General features: G+C 41.9%; 1 protein-coding gene across 4 annotated transcripts; it reads left to right on the top strand.

The window, feature by feature from the left end:
- The first annotated feature begins 467 nt into the window (after positions 1 to 467).
- Positions 468 to 9,109, top strand: MIIP (migration and invasion inhibitory protein). 4 transcript variants are annotated; one of them, XM_059487443.1, is made up of 11 exons: positions 468 to 628; positions 2,019 to 2,171; positions 2,283 to 2,454; positions 2,993 to 3,454; positions 4,083 to 4,185; positions 4,601 to 4,712; positions 4,902 to 4,960; positions 5,384 to 5,513; positions 6,272 to 6,368; positions 7,108 to 7,215; positions 8,235 to 9,109. In XM_059487443.1, the coding sequence occupies exons 3-11, from the start codon at positions 2,284 to 2,286 to the stop codon at positions 8,304 to 8,306; spliced, it is 1,314 nt and encodes a 437-aa protein (XP_059343426.1). In that variant the 5' UTR covers positions 468 to 628; positions 2,019 to 2,171; position 2,283; the 3' UTR covers positions 8,307 to 9,109. The 4 variants fall into 4 exon arrangements, with proteins under 4 accessions (XP_059343426.1, XP_059343429.1, XP_059343427.1 ...); XM_059487444.1 differs by having other exon boundaries at positions 538 to 628; positions 2,070 to 2,171; XM_059487445.1 differs by lacking the exon at positions 468 to 628 and adding an exon at positions 974 to 1,053 and having other exon boundaries at positions 2,070 to 2,171.
- The last annotated feature ends 8,468 nt before the right edge of the window (positions 9,110 to 17,577 follow it).

Below are 17,577 nucleotides of genomic sequence, written 5' to 3'. Positions count from 1 at the left end.
GTAAAAGCAAATATCTTTTTCCATTCATCAGTAAGTTAAATCCTTCCCATTGTTTCTTTTATCTTCCAGTGCTGGTTTTATCTACCAGCAGACCCACAGCTTGTAAAGCCAAATCCACTATTCCTGTCAAAAACAACTCCTTGGCCTGTGGGGGTTGCTGGGGGTACGGGACCCTTCCGACACCGAGCGCTGGGGGCAGGATCGTGCTGAGGCTCTGTCCCGGGCCGGGCCAGGTCCTACAGGGTCACACCAGGGCTCTGTCCCGGGCCGGGCAGGCCCCTCACGGTCGTGCCACGGCTCTGTCCCGAGCTCTACCCCGCGTCCCGCAGCCGGGCTCGGCCGGGGCTCTGTCCCGAGGCGGGCAGGCCCCTCAGAGTCACATCAAGGCTCTGCCCCGAGCTCTACTCCGCGGCCGGGCCGAGGCTCTGCCCGAGCCCTACCCCGCCTCCTGCGGCCCGCGGCCGGGCCGGGCAGGCCCCGCGCATGCCGGGAGCCGTGGGGCGGGCCCGCCTGCTCGAACGGCCGCGCCGGGGCCGCCCGGGGGAATCCCGGCGGCGGCTGGAGCTGGGCGGGCATCCCCCGGCTCCCGGAGCGGGCGGGCAGCCCCGGAGCGGCGGGGGCGGCGCAGGTGGGCCGGGGAACGCGGGGCCGGCGCGGGGACTTTGAACGCCTCAGCCCCGGGGCCGCAGGGCCGGGCGGGACCCGCGGGCTGCCCGCACTGCCGGGGAGGGAGGGAAGGAAGAGTTCACCGATCGCTGCCGGACAGGCCTCTCGGATAGGAAAGGGGAAATTTACAATTTTACAATTTTACAGTGCTCGGGCTCTCGCTTGTGAGCATTGGCGGTCCGAACCAGCGCATCTGTGCAGAAGCAGCGCGCAGTTTAAACACCCCCCTCGCAGGGTTCTCAGCTCCCCGCACAACCGTTGTTTATTAACTGCGGGAGGCCAAGCTCCTTTTCAGAAAGATTTCGCTTTGCGGCAGTTTCATAAACCTGAGCCCCCGGGGCTGGACATGAAGGATTTGTAGATTATGCCAAGAGCGGACCTCATCTGGTAAAACCCTTCCAGAAAGTCCCTTGACTGATGTTATTTTCCGAGTATTTGCTTTCTGATAAGCAATAATGAGTGGATGCTCATCAAATCTATTAGCTTTGTCCTGTGAAGGCTGTGAGAACTACTGTTTTTTCCAAATTGTCTCAAATTTAATGCCTCAACGCTTATATTTCTGTTTTATGTTTTGTAATGCACGTCTCCCTTATTTTTTGCAACAAAGAGATGTTGTAGTTTGTTGATAGTTAGCAGTGCTCTTGATTCTTCCCGCTGCTGTTGTATCACATTTGATACATGCATTTGATTCCTCATGTCCAGTTGCCAAGGTAGCAGATGCAAACACAAATTAGATGAGGTTTGCAGAAGGGTTTGGGGATCCTTTAGAACAGAAGGTCCCAGAGAAACACAAAGTCTTCTTTAGAACATAATTTATCAGTCTAGCCAAAAGCAGTGGGGGAGTTTGGTTTAGTGCTTGCAGCTGTTTTATTTTAAAATCCACTTTCTGCAAATTTAGAGGCACTTGTGATATTGTAAAGATGTTGAACAGTGTGACAGCCTTTCACTCAAACTAAGTTTTATTTATTTATCTGATTACTAACTCCTTTTCGCCTCCCTGTTCTAATAAAAGGGCATCCATTTGTGGGATTTAATTTAATTAATTTGTGGGATTGGAATTGCCTGAACTGTAGTCCTGTGTCACAGTTGAGCCTTTTGGAGCCTTCCTGGCCAGGCAACATGGAGGACAGCTTTGGCTCTGTATTTCTTTTGGATGTAGCAGATATTCAGATTAATTAGTTATACTTTTAATTTACAAGCATCTTGGTGTTATCACAATATAAATTTCAATGCTTCAAAAGAACATTACAGCAGAATTGCATAAGCATGTCTTAAATAACAGCCTCTAAACTAAATGTCTCTTATTGAGCTTTCTGATGTGAATTTTTCATGTTTACAGTTTCCTCTGTCAGAGTTTCTTTGTTAAGTCAGCTCCCAGTTTCTGAGTGCAAAATATTTGGCAGTTTATCCAAGGGGAGAGAAGCATCTTGTGGTGCTGGTTCTGAGCATAAGGAGTTTTGAGACTGGCTGATTTCTCAGGAGCAAGAATCAACATTTCAACAGCTGTAAGTATTTTTTAGGAAAAGTCCCCTGAAAGTGTGTCTGCTGCTTCACTTAATGTAGTGAATTCATGTAGTTCACTCTCCTTCTGGCTTTACATTAAAATATTTTTGTAGGATGGACGTGGAGCTCATGATGAGGCTGCGCCAGGCCAGCCAGGACCTTCTGCAGAGGCTGAGAATGAAGCAGGAGAAGATGAGAAAAGAACTTCCCAGAAAGCATCTCCTTCCAGCATCTCATCATGGCATTGCATCTGCTGAGAGATTGATCCTCTTGTCCAGGAGAGTGGTATGTGCTAGAAATTCAGGGAGCAGATGGGCCTCTATGACAGACAGCAGCTCTGCCTGTGGTTTGGGGTGCTCAAGGAGACATATGGACATGGAAGAGCTCTTAGAAAGTGGTATGTGGAATATGGAGTCTGTTAGAAAAGTCTCTTGGTTGTTGTTTACTCTGTGGTCTCAATCTGTTCTCCTGGGTTTGGAGATCAGTTCCTGCCTAAGAAAGGCAAGTTTCTTCTTCTAAAATATGAATGAGCATTGTGGAACAAAATCCTTCTGTTTCTTCTAAGCACAAGGGCTGAAAGTTCAATGGTTCCTGAAACTGGGAGGAGCTACATTTATGGAAAAGCTTCCATTGGAAGTGGATCTCTTCCACTGGATCTCTTTCTTACACTCTCCAGAACATAAGGATTTTTCTTTTTCCCCTGCAGGAATTTAAAGGAGTGAACAGACTAGAAAGAGAGATTGATTTAGTGAGTGAAATGTTCTTACAAAAGGTGTTTGTAGTCTGACTGGTGATAATGTGTTAAGAGAGTCTGTCCTTACAGGAGGAAAATCAGGCTGATGCAGTAAAATCTGAGCCTGGAATAAAGGTGTCTGTGGAGCCCAGAGCTGGCTCAGCCCTCAGTTCATCTCCTGAACACAGCAGCAGTGCCAGAGGGGTGCAGCAACAACAAGTGAAGACACAGGAAGGAGCAGGTCTTGATTCCAACTTCCCTGGGAAAGAGAAGAATGTTATGCCAATGTCTGCAGTCATGTGTGGCAGACAAAACTCCAGAGTGGATGGGGATGGTGGTGCTCAAGGAAGTCCAGAGAAAGAATCCTCCTTCCTGGGGCATGGAGAGAACAGAAAACAGTCTGCTCTGCTGCATGGTTTCCATGAGAAGTGTCATCCAGTGCTCTCACTGAGCAGAGTGCAAAATAAAGAGACTGGTGAGCAGCACATGGTCATCAGAGAGCCCCACTGCCCTAAGTCAGTCTTGCTGATGCCTCAGTCCAAAGACTTGAAGGTAAATGTTAAACCAATGCTTTCCTTATTTTCCTGAGTCAGCAGAATGACCCAGTCAGAAGGGCTGGGTGAATGTTACCTCCCCTGTTCCCACAGTATGAATTGGAAATTTGGGGTCAGAGCTGTTCCCAGCTGTAGCAGCTGTTGGCATTTTTTTCAGGCCCTGCTTTCCTGAGCCAGTGAACTGAAAGACCAGAAATCTGTAACATTTCACTGGGAAGTGTTGTCTGGCTTCTGCAGATGCCATCCCCGTGCTGAGGGAGAGCAGGCAGCTGCAGTGCTGCTGTTCCACAGTTTGTCTCCTTAGGCATGAAGGGCAGGCCCTGGCTGTGATCATCCTCCATGGCAGCACAGGTTGCCTTCTCTTTGGTGATGTGTGATGCAGCTCAGCATTTTGTTTAAAGCTTTGAAAAATCCTGCTTTATTTGGCAAGTCCCTGTCTCCTCTTTCTGTTTTTATTGACAAGGCAAAGAGCTGGTGAGCAAATTACTGGGAGGGGCATAGATGGAATCCAGTCTCAAACTCAGCCACAGCTGTCCCATCTGAACAGCTTCTGGTTGTCTCCTCATCTGTGCCTTTGAATGTCCTGTCAGGTGATTTGGAAGTTGTTATTAATTGTTTTCTTTCAGAAGGAAACTCGCCATGTGACTTTCCAGCCTGACCATGAAGAAGATGCCATACCTGTCAGCAGCTGGTCTGCCCATCCTTTCCTGGGCTATGACTGGATTGCAGGTGAATCCTAACTCTGAAGCAGAGCTCTCAGAGTGGTGTGGTGATATTTAGAGTTAAAACACAGTCTGTGACCCCTTTGGGGTGTGATGGAACTGCTGTCCTAGGGCCAATGGAGCAGGTCCCAGCAGAGGGGCTGCAGGCCCCTCTCCAGACTAGAGGTGAGGTGGCAGTGATGTGGGAATTCAGGCAGCAAATGGCAAAATCTGGTGAGGTCAGAAGGGATAGCAAATACCTGGAATGAATTAATGCAATAAGGACCCAAACCATACAGTAAATCTCTGGCTTGACATGCTCAGCCCTTCTCATTGTTATTATTTTGTTTGGACAGTATCTTGTGAGGCTTGCTTTGGTACTTTCCCAAATTTTGTAAATCATTGAAAATCATTAAATCATTCTCTTTCCTTGGTATTCTCAGGGCTTCTTGATACAAAGTCTCCAGTAACAGAAAAATCTGAGCAATACTTTGCTGAGCTGCAGGAATTCCGACAGTCCAACAGAGAAACCTGCATTCACCAGCAGCACCTGGAGTAAGTGGGAATGGGGAAGGGCTGAAACAGCAATGTTCAATCCCTTAGTAATCCCTGTAGTAATGATAAGCATAATCTGATTGGAGTAGGACATTGTGAGGGTCTTTATTTACCTCTCAGTCATGTGTGCAGTGCTGTTCAGAGGGCCAGCCCTCTGTCACTAACTGATTTTCTTGTGTGTTTCTGTAGGCCCGAGGATTACACAGGTCCTGAACAAGAACTGGATTTGATAATTGGTTCTCATAAGTGTAAGATCATATTTCTTCCTAATGCAGTTTCTGTGAATAAAGAACTAAGCAGTCTGTACCTGAGAGAGCACCACGTCATGCAAGAACAGCAAGAATGTGTTATTTTCAGCTACAGCTTTTCAACCAGAATCAAAGATACCAAAGATACTTGAGTCTTCTAGGGATCCACTCTCAGTGTCATTTTAATTTGTTAGGGTTTCTTGTAATTGGCTGATGTTCTGTTTCTAAATTGAAGAGGTTGAAGTTTTGGTTTTGCTTTTTAGGAACTTACTTGGGGACAGGAAATGTATAAGATATTTCAGGAAAAGCAGCTCTTTTTATAGAATGCAGATGTGGTGCTGTGACAGAACACAGCTTTTGTGGCTGGGTTCAGGGACCTTGTGACAAACAAGAAACCTGATGAAAGTTTGTTGCTCTGTGCAGGTGTTTACTGCTATGGATTGAACGAGCGTCTCTTCACCATCCCTGTGGATTCAGAAGCTGCCTGCCCTGTGTGTAAGATCCCACGTAGCCACCAGCCCCCAGGGACTCTGAAGGAGCCAACCCATGTCAGGTAAATAAGAATTCCTGCTTTGTAATGTGCACAAATCAAGAAAAAAAATAGAGAAGAAAATCTGATCAGGTGTAGGAGAAAAGAGCATCCCAACAGTTCTGTAGAAGGTTGCTTCAAGGCAGAGATCTCTTGCTTAGAAACTCCTTACTGATCTTTCCTATAAGTCTTGAAATCAATGAGAAATGCATGTTTTGTCTGAATTTGATCCAGAATCTGAATGTACATGTAAAGTGTCAACTGCCCTAATCCAAAATGGTTCACTTGGTTCACTTTGGGGTTAGACCCTTGGATTCTGAGTGGGAAGGCATGCAGATTCCCTGTGCCAGAGGTGTGGGCAGTTACTTCCTACAACTTCCTACTTCCTTGGAACACACGCCCTGTGAGGAATGTTTGAAGGAGCTGGGGCTGTTTTAGCCTGGAGAAGAGGCTCAGAGGTGACCTTATTGCTCTCCTGAAGGGAGGCTGGGGACAGGTGGGATTGGTCTCTGACAGAGGACACAGTCTCAAGCTGTGTCAGGGAAGGTGTAGGTTGGATATTAGGAAGAAATTTTTCACCAAAAGAATAATAAAGTACTGGAATGCTCTTCCCAGGGAGGGGTAGAATCACCATCTCTGGATGTGTTTATAAAAAGCCTGGACATGGCACTTGGTGCTAGAGTCTGGTTGAGGTGTTAGAGCATGGGTTGGACTCGATGATCTTAAAGATCTCTTCCAACCTCATTATTCTGTGATTCTGTGATTCCCTTGTGTGGTTCCAGGGTCAGCATTCCCAGGGGGGCCCTTTTGCCAGCCCACAGGTACCGAGCCCATCGCAGGAGGAGCTTCCAGCCAGCAGATAACCTTGCACTGTCCTCAGTAAGTCACTGCCTCCCTGCTGAAGGCACAACCCCAGCTGGTCCTTGCTTTATAGCAAGAAGGAAAGAGAATCTGGGATTTATTCCCTTGGCAGAGTTTCCATTAAAATTTTTGATAAGCATCAGTGAGATAGCCAGAACATCCTTTGGGGTGTTCTGAGTTAATGCCTCGGTGTATGACGTATTTCCAGTGCTTTACACTGCACAAAAGGAAATGCCATGTGGAGATTTGGCTGACTTGTTTCAGGCACTTACCTCTCAACATAGCTAAGAGTACCTGTGTTTGTTTCCACAGACATTAATAAGTCTGAAAGGCAAGTGTACATAAAGTATTCACAAAATTAGTAGTGGCAAGGGTGGATTTAAAACTGCTGTTGTGTTGCTGGTCCTGTGTTCCATTCCAGTCAATGCTGCAGGCAGTGTTGTTAATTTAACCTAGCCCTGGCCTGGAGATTTCCAGGGAAGAGGTGGGAGGAAGCTCAGTTTTGTGGTTTAGGGAACTGGATGACTCAGTTGAGACAGGTTCAGAGGGGTCAGGTGCTTGAGTTCTCAGAGTGAAAGATCAGTTTAGAAAAGTGGAAGAGAACTGTTTAGTTCTTTTTTGTTTGAGATTTCATTTATTTCCTGTTATTCATATAAAAAACAATAGATTAATTACTCAGTTATGCAGAAGCTACTTCTAAGCAATAACAGGCCACAATAGATAAAAAAGGGAAAAAAATTCCCACTTTTTTTCACAGCATTGCCTGGCTGGCTGGGAAAACATGGTTCCTTCCAGCAGCACCCTGCTCAGCAGTTTGGATCTGAGAGCCTCACTGGAAGAGAAACCTTCTCCCTACCCTCACCTGGTAAGCACAGCCTCCAGAGTCCCAGGAGATGCTGGGTGTCACCATCATATTTTCTGAAAAATCCTTTTGCAGGATTCTTCTCCTGGGAAGCTGAGAAGCCTCAGAGAAAAAATGAAAACAATAATTATCTGATTGCTTCTCCTGTGTTTTGCTGTTTTGGAATGAGGTTGGAGATTGTTTATCCAACAAGTGATTGTTTCATTGGTTTCATGTGAATTGTTTTTACTTAATGACCAATCACAGTCCAGCTGTGTTGGGACTCTGGAGAGTTTTCATTATTATCTTGTTAAGCCTTCAGTATCCTTTCTCTGTTCTTCAGTATAATTTAGTATGGCATTCCATAATATAATGTAATATAATGTAATATAATGTAATATAATGTAATATAATGTAATATAATGTAATATAATGTAATATAATGTAATATAATATAATATAATATAATATAATATAATATAATATAATATAATATAATATAATATAATAATAAATTAGCCTTTTAAGAACATGGAGTCAGATTCATAATTTCCTTCCTGCCACGAGGAACCCTGAAAATACCACAAATGGTGACACCAGATGTTGGCTGTAGCCTGAGCTGAAGAACAGATCCTGAAGATGGGCAGAGTTCACAGCCAAGGCTGAACACAGAAGAACCTCCTGAGTTTTCCCAGACAGCTCAACACAGTTTCTTTTTATTTTAATTATTTATTTATTTAATTATACAAGAAGGGATTTTTCAGAAAATATGGTGGTGACAGTTGGGAATTGCACAAATGGAAATTGCAGCCCCATCTCTAAAGGGTGTGATTATTGAGGGCTGAGCAAACAAAAATGCTTGGAAGAGTATCTCCTTATCACTACTGGGAAAAGTTTTTCTTCTCCTGACTGGTGTGCACAGAGACAAAATGCAAATGGAGCCCAGTAACAGGCAAAAGCCTGTTCAGCTCACCAGTCTTCATCAAAATGGGAAAAGTCACTTCGGCATTCTTTGATTAATATCCTCTTTATTTGGATTTCAGGATCCAGTGTCCAGATTGTCAGGAGAAGCCAGAACTGACAAGGTCCTGCACTGCCTCACTTGGCACACCTGAGGTTTAGCAGAGCAAAGCAGGACAGCAGGCAGCAGCCCTCAGCTCAGATCCCCTCAACACTCTGGATCATGACTGCCTGGGGAAGGGATGAGCACAGCACGTGGAAACAACTCAGAAACAAAGCAGTTTGGATAAAAATAAATCTTTGGACAGATTTTCCCCAGTTTTCATAGTCATGTGTTTATGTGAGCAGCCAATAGATAGATCTGAGTTTGCACAGTCACTGTGTTCACTTTGCATTTTTTGCCTTTTACAGCTGCTGAGAGCTGCATGAAGTGTCCCAGCCAGGGCTGGATAAAGTCATGTGTGCAGGATCATTGGTGCATCCTCAACTGAGTGACCAGCAGCATAGCACTAACTCTGAATGCCAGGGTGAGGAATTGGCCTGGCTCAGTGGAGTGACTCAAATATGTTTATTTCCAAATATTTGAAACATGACACGCAGTTTTATAGTGTGCTAAACTTGAGCTCCTCAATGATTTGTAAAAATTTTTAAAATTCAGTTTATTCTCAGTGAAATGTGTGTAGCTACAGAGTGTAGTACATCAGAGTAACTTTGAATGTGGAAAAAAAAGTTAAATTGAGATTTTATTCATCAATGAGCTAGATAATGCCTTAAAATAGTTGCATATTCTGCTTACCTCCACTTTTCCAAGTTTTCTGGAGATAAACCAAAAAACCATTTAAAATTTTTTAAATTGTACCAAAACTACTTCACATAGTGTGATTTGTTTGAACTTTATAGACTGATCTTACTTTCCATGTCTGAAAACAATAAAACTGATGTTTTATTTTGCTTTGAATTTTCTGAAACAGAAATTCCTGCCTCAGATGTATTTTAGGGAGCTAACTTGAGAGAATGAATTTGATTTGTGCAGCTTCTTGGCATTCACTTACTTTTATATGAAATACATTATTTATTAAATCAAATGCATGAAAATGCTTTTTTAAACAAGGAGAGGAGTATTGCAAGCATGACTTAACATGGCCTAACTTTGGTTTATGTATCTGTAGGGTCAACTGAATGGAATTGGTCACATAATTTCCATTACTGGGAATACTAATTTAAAAATAAACGAATCCAGTGACTATAGAACACTAGGTGCTAAATTTTATACCAAATAGGGCAAATTCAACATTTTTGCTACCTTGCCTTCAAACTCAAGACATCATAAACATTTCCTTAATTTATCCTGAAATAAATCACAGCAAGCCTGATCCACAATATAAACAGAGAAAAGGTAATGCTGTAGATTGAGTAACCTATGTTAGATCTCTGTGTTGGATGCAGGTTGGAACCAATGCTGAATTCAAAATGTCTCTTGATAGATGGGAATACATTCAGTCTTTCACACCTGTGGAAGTGTTGGAGGTGTGATTAAGACCCTCCATTAGAAACAGATGAAAGAAGTTGGTGATGCTGCCCATGCTCACTGATGTTTGTCTCTGTTGGTTCTGGTCTGTGTGACCCTGCCTTCATTTCCAAGCTCAAACAGCCTGAAAATGCTCCTGTTTGTGGAGGTTTTTTTTTTTAAATTCATGTCCTCTCCCCCCATCTCCACTGCATGGCATCTGGAGTGGTGTCAGGGCAGACCTGCACAGGTGAACTTGCTGTGAGGGGCAGTTGGAGTGTTGGAAAGTCTGCTAAGGAAGGCAGGAGCCTCCCCTGAAATGGAAAATGTAAACTCTTCTGAATTGCTATAAATTTGAAATTAAGGGGCTCTAAGGCAAAAAATATGGGAGCAGGAATAACAGTTCTTTAATAGGGAAGAAAATAAAAGGTTAAAATAAACAATGCAGTAAAACAAAACAACACTGGCAGAGTCAGAACCCAACCTGACACCCTGTGGGTCAGGCTGTGGGCAGCAGTCCCATTGGAATTGTGGCTCAGCCCTCCTGCAGTGTCAGGGCTGGCTCTGCTGGAGCAGGGATCCTGCAGAAAGGTGCAGTCTCTGCCTCTGAAGATCCAGGGGCAGAGGCAGCTGCTGCTCCTCCGGGAAATCCAGTGGAGAAGCTGTGCTGGTGTTCCAGAATCTCCAGATTATATCCAGGTAGGAATGCTTGGCTCCTCCCTCTGGGCTCACGTCTCCCAATGGGATGCTGCAGTTCTTATCAGCCATGCAGTGACATTAAATAGCTGTTATCAGCAGATGTCTTATCAGTCATGCAGTGACATTTAATAGTCTGTTATCAGCAGGTGTCTCCCCTGAGGGAGGAGTGATTGTGGAAGAGATAAGGAAAACTGCTCGCTTGACAAAAGACAACTGCCATACAGATGGCAATAGAATAAATCTTGCCTTGCAGTCTGGAACAAGTGTGGGTACAGGAATGTTTTGTTCTGCAGTAATGAGGTTTTGCACGGTGCCTTTGTCCTGCAGCAGGTTACACAATCCTGGAGAACAGAACCTTCCATGCAGGGGAGGGGACCGAGATGGCACCTGGGGGTACTCTGTAAAGGAAAACATCTACTTACTGCTTGGAAACTTGATTTCAGCCAGTGTTAAAGCAGCTTCTGCACTTGGACAGTGACTCTGTGTTTGATCTGCATTTCCAGGGAGAACAGAGAGTGGGGAGCATGTGTGGGGTTTGTTGAGATTGTGGGGTTCAGGACTACTGAATTGTTTTGAGGCCAGGAGTTTCCTAAGCCTCAAAATAATACAAAACTGGACTTGATTGTGTAGGCACAGAAGTATGGGATAGCTTGTCTGCTGTTCCTGGAGGTAGCCTTGACCTGGATTTATATTTTTTCCCATATTTAGCACTTAGGAACATGCTGATTTATTCTGGGCAGCTGTGTATTCTGTTAATGGCTGGCTCTGTGTGTCAGTTCTCTTCTGCCTGATGTTTTGGTAGTAAAGCTGGTGGTTTAGTTCCCCTTTCTGATTGTGTTTCATATATATGACACTGATTCATGAGATGGGAAATCCAGCTTTGCTTAATTAGATAAATAAGATGCAGTAAATGATGTGTTTGTGATTGCTTTAACAGAGTAATGTAGTTCAGCTGTTAAAATACAGCTCCCACCTACATGTCACTACCAGTGTTAGATGGTCTTTAGTGTTTGTATGCCTTCTCCTACTAAGATAATTTTTGTGATGTCTCAGGATCAGGTGTTTCTTGCTGCCAGTAAGAATTAATATCAAGAGTTTTCTGATTTATGTGTTCTGTTTTGTTATCAGCACATCAAGCAGTGACTCTCCCCAGAACTCCCAGGAGAAACAGCTGCATGTGGCTTGAACTTGCTTTTTGAATCATTTGCAAACTTTGATTTTTGGGGGCTTTCATCTCTTTGGAACTTGTCTTTTCAAAGCCCATAAGGGTTTGTTTTCAGAGTGTCTTAAATTTGAAAACACAAGAGAAGTTCTGCCCTTTCTCTTTGGAGTCAAACCACTCAATTTCACCAGCTCCCTGCATAAGGGCTGACCAAAACTAAGGATTTGGTTTTCTCCCTTCCAGAGCAAAACTGCCAGGAAGAGGAAAACAACACCCTAAATTTTTAGGGCTGAGATGCTCAATAAGTCAAAGAAAAGAAGTTTTACAGTATTTGGAAAAACTACATCCTGAAAATCTTCCCATTTGGTTCTTTTGCAAAAAATATTTAAATTTCCCAAGTGTCTTTTGTTTGTGTACACAAAGGAAAGTTCATCTGGTTTCTGTTATTAGGTAAACTTTAAAACTCAGCTTTTAGATGAGGAGAAGCAGAGTACCAAGAAAGGGTATGAGCTACCCAAAAGGTCTGTGGCACTGTGGGGAACTGATGAGTCCAACTTCTGTGTTTTAACCCCCTGGTCAGTCTTCCCCAGACTTTTTAATTTTTCATTTGGGATTAAAATGCACAGAATTGGAGCTCTTGGTGCTTTTCCAAATTACTTTTCCAAGAGCTTTTGCTATGGAGAGTGACCATGTGTAACTGTACCACCATTCCAGAAGCTGCAGTCAGAATTACTGAAAGCACAGACGTGGTGTGATCTCTCATCTGAGGTCATTTCTCTCTCCCTCCCTCTCCCTCTCTGTCTCTCTCAGCCTGTGGACAGTAATTCTGTGATATGATTTTGGTTTCTTTCATGGAAGCCCCTGCTTTCTTAAGAGAACTGAATTCTCTGTCAGCTCTTCTCATTTTTCAGTCTGACTCAAAATGTACTTTAGTTTTGAGGCTACTATGGGGCAGTAAAAGATATTTTATACAGATTTTTTGTTGTTACATTAGTTATTTTGTCCCTTTATGTAAGGCAGTAGTACTAGTTAAGATAATGAAAACAAAGGTTTAAGATTTTTTTATCCACATAAAAGTTATCAAAATGACATGTAAAGGAGTGTAAGTGGAAATTAAGACTTGTTATCTTTATTATTAATATGGTAACCTTTTTTTTCCCTGAGGGTACCCTTTTTTAAGCCATTGCTTAACCAAGACAGCTCTCAGATCATATTCTCAAGAGTATCTGCAGTGTATTTAATCTATTAAAGTCACATAATTGAATGGATTAACAAATATTTAATACTAAGAATGAGAATTGCATGGGTCACCAAATAAATATCAGTACCAGAGTGGTAGAGAGGGACAGAATTTTGTCAATCTGTGGCATAAATGAGGTTCTGTTTCTTCCATGTGCAATTTCAAATACTGTGTCAGCTACAGCCAGTTCAAACCCCAATTAGAGGCTGTGTGATGGATCTTGGTGAGATCTCATTGCACCAGTGCTGCTCTCCCTCCTTCTGTCCTCTGTGGCTGTGGAAAGATTTACTGAGAATTTCAGTATTATGTATTAAAAAAAAATTAAAATAATATATATAATATATATACATATAATACATATTAGATAATACATAATATATAATATATATAATATATAATATATAATATATAATATATAATATATAATATATATAATATATAATATATAATATATAATATATAATACATTATATATAATGCATTATATATTATATACTCTTATATTTTTATATATTATAGATATAATATAGATATTTTCTAGATATTATATTTAATGAGAAGTTCAGGATATAAAATATTTTTTAAAAATATAATATATATAATATATAATATATAAAGTATATAATTCACATTATAAATTTTGATTATATATTATATGTAAATATATATTTTATATTTTATATATGATATAGAATAATATATAATGTATATTATATATTATATATTATATATTATATATTACACATTATATATTATATATTTTATTTTTATATATATATATATATATATATATATATATATATATATATATATATATATATAATTTTTTTTTTTTTTTTTTCCCTGAGAAGTTCAGTATATATAAAATCATCAAGACCTGTGTGTTGTTACCACAGTGTCTCTATCTGGGTCTCCCAGGCACAGAGATCTCCCATGGCTAAAATGCCTAAATAGATCAAGAAAGGCAGCAAGAAAGTAATTATTGGCTTTCTTCATTTCTTGCTTTCCTTCTTAAACATGAGCTTCTCTGCACTTCTCATTGCAGGAAATGCATTTCTTCATTTCTCTTCTCTTTTTTAATTTACACCCCAAGGTGTGTAATGTGTATCTCAACCAGCCCTGCCTTTAGTGCTCCTGGGGCTCCTCATGAAGTTTTGAGCTCTGGCATTGTTTCTTCTGGTAATGGGCAAGAATTTGGTGATTTTTTTGTCAGCATAGTGCTGGCAAAATTCTCCTGATGCTGTTTCAGTGGTCCTAAATGTACAAGAGAAACAGAATTAGGTGGTGATAGGGGTTCCCTATAAGGGATTCTTTATATAAGGTTATCCTTATAGATAGATTAGATAGATATATCCTTATAGATAGATAAATATATCCTTATGGATAAAGATTATCCTTTATAAGGATCCTTATAGCACACAAAACACTCGATGGAAAGTGCCAGGGATGCACATGTAACATAAAGCAGATACAATTTTTGTTTATCAAATTACCATAACTGACAAGAATCCCCTATTAGAGGCATAAGTGATGAAGTAACTCCTCCCTGCTTCTACCCTTTTGTGAAACCCTCCACCCTCTTAGATAGAAACGGAATTTTCTTTATGAAAATGTGTCTCAAAGAGCTGATTTCAATCTTGGCTCCCAGAGAGCCAAACCTTGGATCCTCAGGGCTTGGAGCCCCCAGGGAATTAATTTCTGTCTAATAGAGTGGGTAAAATGCTAGCTTTGAATACAATAATAGGCTACAGAGCTACAAATACATTTGTAAAGAACATAGAGAATATATAAAGGCAAAAATCAACTTGGCATCACTCTGAATAGCAACACTGACAGACACTGAAATACAGATTTTAGACAAGGTATTTTAACATGTATCCTTTTAAATTTCATGGTCTCTTTTATCTGTCAGAAGTTTAGAGATGACACTTCTCTTGGTGTTTTTTTTTCCCTCTTATACACAGCTAGATATATATTAACAGAACATACATATTTAAAAGCAGAAGGAACCATGATAAAAGTACAACATGAGTTATTTCAAAATTAGCAAATGTCATGAGTACTTTTGCTTGAGCACATGTGTGCATCAATGATCCTTTTGGAGTATTCCATTGCTGAAAGGCTCTAGGCATTGCTGAAGGGATGTTTTGGGCATGTGGTGGAGATTTTCTTTTGTGGCTTATTTGGGTCTCTGCATTCTCTTGCTCCAGGTACCAAGTGGCATTTGAACAACCCCTGACTTACAGGGTTTTCTGAATTAAAATAGAAAATGCCAAGAAAGCTTGTGTGAGAGCATCACCACCTTCAACACCTAAAGGAAAAAGTGATCCAGGTGTCAGAGACAGACGTGTGTAATCAAATACAAAATAAACATTATAATTAATAACAGCATGCTCACAGGGGCTTCTCCTTTTTTCCTGACAGACATTGTCCTTTGATGGAAGGCCAGAGAGTGAGGGGTTAGTTATTTGCTTCTATTTGTTCTGTTTGTGGGGGTTTTTTCATATTAACAGAGGAGGTTATTTTCTAGGAAACAGAGCCACCATGTAGAGAACAGCAGCGTGGGTTTGTTATAAAATGGAGGTGCTTCTTCCAGTTACTGATAGGGCTTCTTTTGGAAAGCCCCTTTTGTTGTATTTGAAATCAAAATACACCAAGTCTGAAAAAATGCATTCACTTGGAAATGCACACAGGCTGTGATGCTCCTGTGGCACAACCTCTTCACCCTCTTTATTTGTGTTGCTGTTATTGCACACTTGTAATAACATTTTGTCACGTAACAGCATTTCTGAAAGGCCAGCAGCAGCAATAAGCACTTTTCACTTCCTATCCTTGTAAATAACTGGTTCAATCAAGAAAGAACTGAACAATCAAGAAGTTCAAGGGAGAATGGCAGCTGGGCAGTCCAGTTTCACTTTGGAGGTGTGAGTGGAGTTTTTCCTCTCAGGAGCATTAAGGAGCCTTTCCCTCAGTGAGTGCCACCAGCCACTTGTCCCTTTATCCAACATCATCTTGCTCCATGAACCTTTGTAAAACTGAATGGCATTGCCCTCTCAAATAAATTTTAATTAAGTTATCCAATGGGTTAAAAATTATTGATATCATTCACTAAAAAGGAATGAATAGACATATATATAAAAAAATCCTCGGTATGCTCGTTTCAGTTTTCCTATGGAAAATAGGCCAGAAAACTCTCCCTGTACCAGTTCTGGGAAAGTCTTTTGCACACAGATTTTTGTGCTCACATCAGTAATTGTTGCATCAGATACTTTGACTTCAGCAGTGTAACTTAAACTTTCCAGGCTCTCTGTGATGTTGGTGCTGTCCTTTAGCTAGAAAAGCTTGGATAGGGCTTGATAAGAGGAAAAAAACCACAGAGGGGAGGGAAAAAATACAAACAGATCTCATCAATTGTCCTGATTATTATGTTATTTGAAACTGCATTAATAAATTGGCATAATTGCCTAATGGCACATTACTACAGAAGATTAAGGTGTGTTCTAGCCCATTACTTAATTAGGAAAATCAAGATTTGGCATTGAAATTCTTCGTTGTCTCTAGACTAAGAGAGCTCTGCCCCAAGAGCTCTGTAGCTAAGAGAGCTGAGAAACTGAGCAGTGCCCTGGCAGAGCAAAGAAATGCATTGTGTGTGACACACACCAGGATGAAAATTCCTGGGGTTTGTATGATGGAATTCTGGAGAAATAAATCGAGGTAATTGAAATTGCTGCAGCTGTGAGTTGAAAATATTTACACAGGGTCCCTGTGGAATGCTCATCTTTGGTGCTTGGTGGTGATGGCAGTGAGGTGGCTGTGAGTCTTTAGTAAAATAATAATAATTTCTCTGACTTCAGTGTTTTCTCATTTCTTTTGTTGTTGTTGATAAGGGAGCGAAGCAAAGAAAAAACAACCCAGAGGTGTGAGAATTCAAATTGTCATCATTTTCCTGTGTACCTCAGAGGGTTTTCAAGGCTCTTTGCCTTTTTGAAGTGGCTAACCTTCACTTTTGACTATACTAGGGCAGATAAGGAGGCTTCATGACATCCTCAACCAACTGAAACATTTCCATGCATCAGAACAAAACCCATCCAAAGTAACAAATGAAAGTGAGTGAAATGATGAGTGCAGTCTTAGGGATGATTGTCATCACCAGGAATTATTATTTTCTCCTGGGATTGGAGGAAAGGGAAGGGGAAAGGGAAGATTTCTCAAGGGGAAGGTCTGCAGTATGTTGCTATTTGAAGTGGCAATGTGCAAAGCCTGAATCTTAGAGGAGTCACCACGGTTGGTTGTGACTCTGCACCCACTCATCCAAACAGGAGTAGAATGACTGTGCTGAAAGAATTAGAGTTTCTGACTGGAACTTCCTTGAGGCTTGCTTGCAGCTCTTGAAGAAGTGGCTGCTGGCTGGGGCAGGGCTTGGACCAGTGCCTGGCCAAGGCTTTGGGGTGGTGAGGAGCTCTCAGGGCAGCACAGATGACTCAGGAGCCTGAGCACAGCCAGCCCTGTGCCCTGGGTGACAACCTGGGCTCTCACAACCGACTGGCAGAAACCGACAGCGCCCGGGCTGGGCACTGAGGCAGTTTTGTTTTGTTCTATTTTTACTTTTTCTCTTCTGGGGCAGCCCCCCTCCCCCTTCCTTCTAAATTGTTTCCTCAACTCAACTTGAGTCTCAAAGCCTGCTTGCCGTGAGCAGCTGGGATGTGTCTGGACTGAAGGAACAGGCGAGGAGCATGACTTGGTGGGGCTGTGGAAGGGTCTCAGCCTCCAGAAGGGACAACCCACCTGTGTCACCTGCAGTGCTGGCAGCCAGGGACA

The sequence above is a fragment of the Ammospiza nelsoni genome, chromosome 22 (genome assembly GCF_027579445.1).
Source record: "Ammospiza nelsoni isolate bAmmNel1 chromosome 22, bAmmNel1.pri, whole genome shotgun sequence".
Classification (NCBI taxonomy): Eukaryota; Metazoa; Chordata; class Aves; order Passeriformes; family Passerellidae; genus Ammospiza; species Ammospiza nelsoni.
Note: the sequence above shows the minus strand (reverse complement) of the source record. Positions and strands in the feature narration are given on the sequence as shown.

What these genes read in the sequence shown, in the direction of transcription:
- MIIP (XM_059487443.1), top strand. Translation starts at nt 2,284, where the DNA reads ATGGACGTGGAGCTCATGATGAGGCTGCGCCAGGCCAGCCAGGACCTT. An exon ending in CTCAGTCCAAAGACTTGAAG is followed by an intron (nt 3,455 to 4,082) that starts GTAAATGTTAAA and finishes GTTTTCTTTCAG; the next exon opens with AAGGAAACTCGCCATGTGAC. An exon ending in GGGCTATGACTGGATTGCAG is followed by an intron (nt 4,186 to 4,600) that starts GTGAATCCTAAC and finishes TGGTATTCTCAG; the next exon opens with GGCTTCTTGATACAAAGTCT.